The sequence below is a fragment of the Propithecus coquereli genome, unplaced genomic scaffold, assembly GCF_000956105.1.
Source record: "Propithecus coquereli isolate 6110/MARCELLA unplaced genomic scaffold, Pcoq_1.0 Scaffold51, whole genome shotgun sequence".
Taxonomy (NCBI): domain Eukaryota; kingdom Metazoa; phylum Chordata; class Mammalia; order Primates; family Indriidae; genus Propithecus; species Propithecus coquereli.
In genome coordinates, this window is record NW_012150952.1 from 5,182,031 (window position 1) to 5,192,894 (window position 10,864).

General features: G+C 39.2%; 1 protein-coding gene across 1 annotated transcript in view; it reads left to right on the forward strand.

The window, feature by feature from the left end:
- DTNA (dystrobrevin, alpha) overlaps nucleotides 1–10,864 on the forward strand; it is a 413,314-nt gene that overhangs the window by 305,556 nt on the left and 96,894 nt on the right. The window contains exon 4 of the mRNA XM_012656596.1: nucleotides 6,459–6,539. Within this exon, the coding sequence (XP_012512050.1) occupies nucleotides 6,459–6,539 (81 nt within the window). The remainder of the gene's footprint in view (nucleotides 1–6,458; nucleotides 6,540–10,864) is intronic.

Genomic DNA, 10,864 nt, shown 5'->3' on the forward strand with positions numbered 1-10,864 from the left:
GAGAAGGGGCTTGTCTAAAGTTAGGCAAGGTGAAGGGAATGTTAAAGCCATCTTGGCCTTACAAAGGCCAAAGAACAGAGAACAATTGATAAGGAGAACAATTGATAAGGAAGTTTGACAAATGCAAGCCATTGTAGCATTTAGGTGTTAAACATTTATTCTGAGCTCATTACCACAGCAGCAGAAGCTGGAAGAAACAGAAAGAGATGAAATTAAAGAAGCAGAAAGAAATGAAATTAAAGAAGCATGGGCTCACAGATAAGCAGAAAAAGACTAGCCTTATATAAAAAACTGGGTGGCCACCTGCTTTGATTTAAGAAATTCTGGACAAGTTGCCCTTAACCAGAAATTCTCTTTGCCTAACTATCAGTTTATTTAGTACCTTGGATTAAAGCTGAAAGATCTGTAGTTAAACGTAAATGTCATCCTCACCTTGGCCTTTTCAGCCATCAAATAAGTTTATCAGCTCAAATAAGTTTATCAGACTGAAAGCAGAATAAATTGTGTGTTCTTGGAATCAAACTCTCCTTGTCTTCTGTTTTTCTACTCTCAGAGCACATTTAACTCTGCCTTGTGTGATAGTGAACATGACCACGCCACTCGCTAAGTGAACTCCTTTTTAGGGACAGACCCTGGACACGTCCCTTCAAATCCATTCACCTTTGATGCTGAGTCAATGTTTGTTTAAAAGCACACTTTTTTTATTTTTTGTAAAAATGGCACAGTGGATAGATTTTAATGGGAGGGGAGTGATTGGAAAACACTCTCTGAGAACATGAAAGGCTGCGTAACAAGATAAGGAAGGTCTTTGGGAGAAAGCAGAGTGCTGCCCCTGGCCTCTAAGCAGAGGAGAGACCTGAGATTTAAGGGGGGCAAATAGAGCTACTCAGCAAACACTGCTGACTTGTTTGAAGTCCTTCTTCAGAGTGTTGCCTGTGATTGGAATGGAGCCTAGGGTAGGCTTTTGAAATGTGTACCATGAGTTTTAAGAACACTGATTTCAAAAATTCAGAAAACTGGCACCAAAATAAGTGACAAATGGCCCATCCCCCATGGGCCATGGCAGATACAGTGACTATTTTGACTTGCTTCTTCATTTCTCATGCTCCTCCTTCTGTTTAAAATGTTAGTATCATTGACCATCCTGGAAACTCTCATGTCATCACCCTAGCCTGGTCTCCTGCTTTTTCTGGCCACTCTGCTTCTCTTTTTCTGTCTCTCAGTACCTTCCAGACACTAAAGTCATATTTACAAAAGTTTTGTTTTTGACATTTCTTTCCATATACAATTTTTCTTACTCCCAGAGCTTTACCTTTATTGTTATGGCTCTCAAGTGTTCAAGGAGCCCCCCAAAACCACCTCCCATATTTTCATGAGCCAGTGTATTGAGAATAGTAAGCGTATAAATTTAACATCACTTCCAGCCCTGCCCACTTGTTGTCAAGCCTTCTAGGCATGAAGCAGCCGGTGACGGGGGGCTCTTTATTAGCTCCACCAACAGTGACCATCACAGAGAAGCTGATGTCCTTGCCCAGGCCACTGCCTCCCAGCGTTCCCAAAGCCATGCAATCTTTGAACAACTACCAAACTGCCGGGCACTCTTCAGAAGTGTAGAGGGAGTTCCTGTTCCTAATTTTGTACCTCATTTTGTCACCTAGAATGTAGAACAGCCCTACTTGTGTAAACAGTCTCCTCTTGGAAAAATATTCCCACTCTTGGCCCAGTCAAGCACACTACTACATTTGATATATTTATTGATAATTTCTGGAATATATTACGGCTCTAGTCAAGAGCTCCATTTCCATATATCCAGCTGCTCACTGGATATCTCCAGGTGGACATCACACAGGCAACTCAAACACTTTAGTCCAAAACTGAACTCTGTCTTCACCCATCTACAAACCTGTTCCTCCCTGTTTGTACCTTAGCTCAGTGAAGGACACTCCATCCCATTCAGTTGCCTAAGGTAGAAATCATTTTTTACCCCCAAACTCCTTTACCTCCCTCCCAATTTCTCTCTCTGTTTCTCTCTCTCTCTCTTTCACACACACATACACACACACACGGTCAATCAAGCACGGCAGAGAGTTCAAACACAGAGTTCAGAGCCTTCACTTTTATTCTGTAAATATTTGTTGAGTGAATTTTTAAATGGCATGAGATATTTAAGAATCTAAATGACTATGCTGAAGGTTTTAGAATGAACCATCAAAACATAGAAGTCATAAAACACAAGAATTATGTCAAAATGTTTAGAGTAAGCTAAAGTCAAAAATTAGGTAAGTCTGGTTGGTTGAGTGGATTAATAAATTAATGAGAAAAAAGTAGAAGGAAGGAAATGAGGGAGTGAGAGAGAGGGAGGGAGGAAAGGACGAAAGGAGGGGGCAAGGGAGGAAAGAGAATCTTGAAAAGAAGAGCTAAAGAAAGGAAACACAGGATTTGCAACTAATAAAAGAGTGAGAGCAATCATTCATATTCATTACTTTATTCAAACTATGACATGGGTATAAGAGGATTCCGGAGACGGTGCAAACACCCCAAGTTACCTCAAATGAACTAGTTTTAAATGTTTTATGATGAAAAGTTTCCAATATATACAGAAGTAGAAAAAATAGTATGTATCTCTACCTTTAATTTAAGAACAAGGATTGCTCTACTGACTTTATTTCCTTACTCATTTGTTTAAATTCCATCTTTTTAATAAAGGAATTAAGTCAGCAAATTTCACTTTTTACTAAAATTACCAGACCACTAGATCAGGAAAATAGCATCAGATAAAAATTAACCTGAATTTCAGCAAGATATTGACAAAGGCTCTTAGACTGTGCATGTGTTGGAGCAATGTGGGCTGGGTCACCAGACAGGTAGATAAATAGGCAGTGCCGTGACCATACGTAGAAAAACAATTAATGGATCAGTCAACTTGGAGAAACGCCTCTACTGGTATAGAGGAAGGCTGTATTTGTGGCCCTGTTCAGGTCCTTAGTTTTATAATCGATGACTTGGATGAAGACATAGAAGACATGCAACTAACTCCAAAGTAAGCTTTGGATTTATAAACTTTCAAGAGAAACCACACATATAAAATTGAGTTAAGTTCATGGTTTGTTGGGGCAGAGAAAAAGAAATTTATTTCAAACAAGGAAGATAAACAGAGCAAAAAGCATACACAGCATATCTCAGCTCAGCTTCCATTGGTCCCTTTATGGATGGATCCTGCAGCTACCATTTACCTTGTCTCTGCAAGGTAGTGTGCTGCCGTATCTGCAAAGCTAAATTTTATTGCTCACCACATCCCCTTTAATATTCAGGGCTTAAATCATCAGCCAAGAAGAACTTACATACATAGGAAACATTTACAGACTCCTTCCTGCTTCTAGAACAAAGCACTGGGTCAGTTAAGTCCACTTAGGACAGGAGAGAGCAGTCAGTGCCCTCCTGTTCCAAGGAGGAACATCCCTGCATCCCTCTTAAATACATTTTGTAGAGGTGTACCTTTGCCAAATTGCCCCCAGGACCTCTATCAGAGGGAGATGCAGAGCTACCAGGGTTGCTGTTCTCAGAGGGTAAGTTCTTGCTGGAACTAAGAAACTTAACTGTGTGGTACATCACAGTTCTTTTATATCTGCAGCTTAAATCATTATTCTTGAAGAATTTACACGAATCATCTATGCCCATAATATTTTCTTTTAAGGGATTATTTATAGATATTAAGACTTTCCTGATGGTTGAGCCAAACTCAGCATCAATAAAAGTACATTCTCATCCAGGGGACAAGGCGGATTTAGCATTCAGGTATTTCCGATCACCTCTCTGTCTCTGATTATCTGGCATCCCAGGGAGCTCATTTCCCACATGAGCCTCCCAGATTTACAGAGGCCATCAGACTGGGAAGGATTTTTGAAATGAAATTCCAGTGACAAAATAAGAATCTTAAAAGATATCAGAAAGGTTCAAAGCATGAGCTAAAAATTAAAAGAAACTTACCAGATAAGTACGAAGTCCTACCCTTAGCCCCCAAATAAGCATTTAAATAGAAAACAGAAACGATCTGACTTATATAGAAGTACATATGATTTTTTAATTAACTGCAAACCTAATAAAAGCCAGAAGAATGATCCATCTATTAAAAAAAAGATCACATTAGTTAAATGTCCTTATCAAAGGTGGTAATAATTACTGTCTATATAGTCTATACAGGTAAGGCAATAGCTGTGGCATTTGGGTTAATTTTGGACGTCTCGTTTTAAAGAGATATTAGCCAGCCATAGAACAGAGTGACTAGAATGTTTAAGGGTCTCAAAACCATGTTTGATGGTAATGAAAATAATAATAGCAACTGCCATGTATTGCAGCCCTATCGGGTGCTAGACTGCGTGGTAGACGCTGTACCTCAAATGGCTGCGAAGTTCAACATCTTTTACCTAACAAAGTTAAGGAGAGACTACCTCCCCGGCTACACTTCGAAGTCCTTGATGGCAGGGACTTTTGTATATAATTTCCAGATGATAATGAAGATGCTAAGAATGATAATGATAACTGCATCGCAATATTTGAGAAATGAATTATCAAGTGGCAGGGGGAAAAGATTATGCAGCTCCAGGGGAAACTAGATCAAATAGGCTGAAGTTACAGGGAGGCAAATTAAAGCTCATATATAAAAAAAGAAATTTCTATTGCATACCGTTGCTCAGAAATAGTACAGGAAGCCTTTTAAGGAGGACCATTTACAAGTAATCATTCTGTACCTAGTGCAGAAATCAAGACTTTACATGTTATTCTCATTTTATACATGAGGAGTTGAGATTCCAAATAAAAACTTGTGAAGTTCACACAACTAGGAAATGACAAAATTAAAGGTGACTGACTTCAAAGTCCATTTATTTTCACTAAATTACAATCTTCCCTATGATTGGAAATCCTACATGGCCATTGGCTAAATGTCCAACTCTTGAGAGCATTTCTAAGGGAATTCCTGCATCGGGTGAGGGTAGATCCCCACCTCTCTGACCCTTCAAGTGCTCAGTATCAGTGAGCCTGTTTGTCAAGTAGTAAACCTTCTTAAGAATGAATGTTTAACGATCTGCTTCATAAAACCACAAAATAATAGGACTACTGATAACATTTTAAGTGAATCTAAAGAGACCAGTTTGAGTTGAGGAACCGCTAGACGCTCTCAGTGAGGAACACTTGCTAATTCATCCTGAGTTTCATTGGGAAAGCATGTCATTGGCCTCCTAATATAATTGCTTCCAGGCAAGTTCATTTACTTGCTACTCTATTTTATTGTGAAGCATCACGTGGCACATTTTACAGGTGTACCGCTGGCAAAGAGAAAGTGCAATCCATGTCACAACATAGCTATGTACCTTTTTATCTGTTATGAACCGTCAGCCTGGGCTGGAAGAAAGGCAAATACGTGGAAGCAGAGAAAAGCAGACATTTATGGAAAGTCCGATATATTCTAGACACAGTCTAGAGATTAGCTCATTCAAAGAGAAGCAGGAGGAATACTAGGAACTCGGGTGTCAATCTAACAAGTAGCCCAGCTATGGGGGATTGTGAAGAGACTGGCCCAAGCCCAGCAGACACTCTGCGCTGGAGTCGTGGGAACTATCGCTGGGAAGGAAGCTGGAAGAAGCCCACGGAGGGGCTTGGATTCTGAGCAGGGCTTTGAGACTTGGTGTTGTGGGCATGAGGGGTGATGCTGCATTCCTGAGTGGAAGGCTGGAACAGGAGAGCATATGGGGACCATGTTCCCTCTATGTTAGGAAGAAGTTGAAGCTGCAGTATAAAGAAGAGGGGAGGTGGTTTTTAGAAAGGTGTCTCCTCCTCTGAGATTGACTGGAAGGATAGTAGGAAAGATATTAGTAATAATAAGGAAAACAAAGCACTTACTGTGCCAGTGTCCTAAGTGCTTTAGGTATATTCACTCGTTTATTTTTACAACAATTTTATGAAATAAATACTATTATTATCATCAACCCCATCTTCCAGATGAGAAAATTGAGGCTTCTAAATGCAATTAGCCTAAGATCACACGGAGAAGATGCCTAACTTTCAGTACGTGGTCACCTGACAGCCGTGTTCTAATGACCAATAACAGTGAATTTAAAGGATTATTTGATGATAGTGTCTGATACAATCTAGCTGGCTCACTCTAGTTCCCAGCTTGAGCAGATTGTTCTCAGAAGTGGCAGACACAACAAGGATGAGACTATGTTCCGTGGTCCACGAACGTGGATCACAACCTGATCTCCAATGTTGATGCCGTGTGCTCTTTTCCCCTAGAACCTGAGGAATCTAGGATAGACCTTTTCAAGTCTTAAGATTATATTTTTATTCTAATAAAAACAAAACTAGGTGTGTGGATTATATCAGCAGTGGGTTTATTTGTAAACGTTATAAATTGCTCTCCACACACATGGCGTACCATATGTGTACTTTTCCCCCACCAGGGGCTCAAGATCTGGATCGCATCCGGCTCTCCACCTACAGAACAGCATGCAAGCTTAGGTTTGTTCAGAAGAAATGCAATTGTGAGTATGCTCGTTGTTTGCACTAATTACCATCATGAATCCTATAGTTTACATTTAGTACTAAGTTTATTAAAACTAAGTTTTCTTACAAATTGATAAAAATATGTTTATGCAATACAAGGAATACTAAGTTCATTAAAACTAGGCTTTCTTACAAATTGATAAAAATATGTTTACACATAAAAGGGGTATTATGATACACACATGGTAGAGAGATTGCTGGTAAGTAATCCTGAAATCTGAATTACACTTAACTATTAAAGTATTGAAATGGATGAGTCTCTGGTTGTACATGCATTATAATCTTGGCCTTCAAACGGTTTAAATCTAGATGAGTGTTTTTCTTCCTTTCTCTAACCTTGGTATTGTAAATGCAGTGCCATCAAAATGGTTTCCAAGAACTATATAAAATATCAAACATTACATCCCCCTTATATTTGTATTTTCTTTACAAGTATAGGAAAATGTTTACAAGCTTTTGGAAAACATTGAAGTATTTTTTTCTGAAACTACAAAATTAGCCCTTTGTATCAGAGTATGAACTACATTTGCCTACATCAGACAAGAGTACAAGAAGAGACGATATTTAAAGAAACAAAGGAAGTTGCTTTAGCTTTTTTCCAAATTTTAAATTTAAGCAGTGAGCTAGATCACGAATCACAATGGGGATTTTACATTCCTGCTGGGTCAATGCTTTCATCATATTACCACATCCATTTCTCTTGGAAAAAAAAATATTGCTTCATAGTTCATGTGTAAGAGCTTATTCTTTTTTGAAAACTGACTGCTATAAAAATTAATGACTCTTCTCCTTTTCTAATTAATATTGGATGAATTTTTTAAAATAAAAACCATGATGTTCTCTTGAGTACGTGCACATAGTTCTTGAATAACTGGCATAGGAATCAGACTCTTGGCGAACGGAGGAACCTGGCATCTCTACGTCTACCCTCCTGGAGTCTTCGGCGGATGTTTGCCAGGCCCTGCGCAGGCCACCCCAGCCCCAGACTTCTGGATTTATAGCTAATTGTGACGGGGAAGACAGGCAGTGTGTGGTACTCCTCACGTTGCTCATCTATGGCTTATTCTTCAGCCCCAACAACTAAAAATGGGACCGAAGTTTGGGGCAGGAGGGGAAGAGAGAAAAACATAGTTTGGTTGTCTTAGTCCATTTTCTACTGTTTATAACAGAATACCTGAAACTAGGTAACTTATAAAGAAAAGGAATTTACTAATATTTCTCATGGAGACTGAGAAGTCCATGGTCGAGGCGCTGCATCTGGTGAGGACCTTCTTGCGAATGAAGACTCTCTGTGCAGAGTTCCAGGGCATCACATGGGCAGGGGGCCGAGCGTGCTAACTCAGGTCTCTCTTCCTCTTATAAAACCACCAGTCCCACTGCCATGATAACCCATCGGTCCATGAATCCATGAATGCATTAATCCATTCATAAGGGCTTTGCCTCTTAAAGGCTCCACCTCTCAACACCGCCGCATTAGGGATCGAATTTCAACATGACTTTGGGAGGGGACAGATATTCAAACCACAGCATTGGTCAAACAGGAAATATGTGTTTTGACTCCCCACAGAAAGCTCAATCAATCCAAAAAGAACAGTGAGAAAAGTACTACAGATGTTAGGGAGAATTTGTGGCTATATTTGTAGTCCTGGGTATCAATGAGTCAATAAAAGCCCCTTCCAGTGCTGGTGCTAGGGAACAAGGAAGAGTTCCCTCTTCCCGCCATCACCCATATTAAAACAAAAAGAAGAATCTTCATGTTTTGGGCAATGAAAAGGCCTGGGATTCTCCCATGTTCTTGTCATGTATTACCACTACAGTGGCCCCCAAAATTGGAGAGAGGGTATAGGGTAAGGGCGGCAGTTCTGTCCCCTTTAAAGCTTTGCCAAGCAGAACCTTCCCTAGGCTCCTTTCATCTGAGCTACAGATTTAAAAAAAAAAAAAAGAAGAAGAAAGAAAAGAAAACTACAAAATGGTAAGAAGGAACAAAAAAATAAACAAGAAAAAAATGAAGAAGAAAAACGATTCAGTGATTTGGTAGCCCTGAAGCCAACATTAAAGTGCACACACTGTGTTGTTCCTGTCTCTGGGATGCACCAGCAACCCACGGGCCTGATTCCATTCCTCCTGCTCTTGGAGAAAGGCCCTTTCTCATTCATGAGCATCTCCTTTTCCTCTTCCTGTTCTTTTTTGGCCCTCTTTCTTATCTTGTATCCAGAATTGTCTCAGAAATTCTTAAAAATCAGTGGGTAAGAAGTGAGGATGATAATCCATCCCTGCGTGAAAATAGAACCTTTATACCTGTCCAGGGGACCCTCAGCGTGTCCATTCACTTACTCTAAATTTAGTGAGTATGTAATGAGCTCCTGCTGTACGTTCAGCACTGCACTGGGTATCAGGGGTAGTGTGATGGTGAATAACATGCAATCCTTGCCTTCAAGTTGCTCAAAATCTAATTGGGTAGATGGACTTTTGAACAGATTTGTTAAAACGTGTAGAAGGGTGTTGATAGGAATAGGTACATGGTGTGTAGGAGCCCTGGGGAGGCAGTCTTCTGACCCAGGGGCTGGGAGCCTCTGGGAAGACTCTCCTGGAGGAGAAGACATCTGAGCTAAGCCTCAAAGAATTAGTAGACATTAAGCAAAGAAGTGCTATTCGCTTTACAATGTACCTTATAAAATTTACTCATATTAGGATGAGAAAAAGTATTACATTTTATATAAAATGGATGAAGTTAAAGCTCATGGTAGAAAAACAAGCATAGTTTTAATGCTCTGCTAAATTAAGTTTCTTTTTAAAATTGTTTCTACCTTGATCAGAGCATTAAATGCAAGTACTGTGTGTGTTTGCTGAGTTTTCCTTTCTACCATTAACTATAACAGTTGTGATGTTCGGAAGAAATTGTAAAATGCTTGCACAATGGATCTTGGCTTATTGGAATGAAAGTTGAAGCCTTCCTGTTAGGAAGTTAACCAACCAGAAGCAGTGGTGTTTATGTGACATAACTCGAGTCAGCATTAAATATACATCCCTATATTAGAGGGAGATAATTTTAGTCTGCAATAAAACCTCACCCACAATAAATTATGGTACCTTATAATGGAGTTTTACTCTTCAATAAAAGACATTTCTAAATCCAGGTAATGCATTTTTAAGTGCATTGATTTATTGGAAAGTGTCTTAGTACATCCTAGAACATTTGGGCTGCTATAACAAAAATACAATAAACCAGATGGCTTGTAAACAACACTTATTTCTCACAGTTCTGGAAGCTGGAAAGTCCAACATCAAGGTATAGCAGATTCGGTGCCTGGTGAGGGCCTGCTTTCTGGTTCATAGATGGCAACTTCTCACTGTGTCCTCCCAGGATGGAAGGAACAAGGCAGCTCTCTGGGGCCTCTTTTATAAGGGCATGAATCCCCATCACGAGGGCTCTGTCCTTACGACCTAATCATCTCCTAAAACCTCCCCCCTCCTAAAGCCAATACAGTGGGGGATTAGATTTCAATACATGAATTTGAGGAGGACACAAACATTCAAACTATAGCAAAAACTCATTATAGCATTTACTTCATAGAAATCAATGGATCTGAATTCAGAATAGGTTGTTCATTTTCAGGCCTAGACCTAATTTACAGGCAAAATTTATTTTGTATATTTTGTTAATAATATAAACTAATAATGTAAACTAAGCTTAAAAACTACTTAATGGAGTAGGAGAAAACATAAAAACTGGCACTTGTAAAGTCATCACCTAGAAAAAATAAATATTGTCTGGATATAGCATGGAGGTTTTAGATTTCTTTTTTATCTAAATTCAAAGATCATAAATGTTAGTTAATTCCCCCTTGTTCATTCTCCCCAGCCCCTGCCTACCATGTTTACAGTCTCCAATATAGAGCATTGGTTCCTATCACTGACATTCATGTTCATTCTCTTTGATTCGATTCCTGGTGGATGCTGAGAATAACCAATTCCAAGACTTCTAGAAGGATCCAAAACAGGAGGCCAGAAAACTGTGGCCCATGGACTAAATGAGGCCCAGCACTTATTTTTGGATAGACCATGAACTAAGAAGAGTTTTTACAGATGAATATTTATAATCGATTTGATAATAGGGAATGCTAACTTGTAACCTCAATTAAGCAAAATGTATACTCCAAAAAAGAATTACATTCTTCTCATTGGTAAGCCAGCATTTTTTAAGTGTACTCAATTATTATATATTTAATTTCATCAGGAAGAATGTTGTGGAAATTACTTTTCTCCCTTGTTATATACTTTGCTGATATAATATCCTTGATTA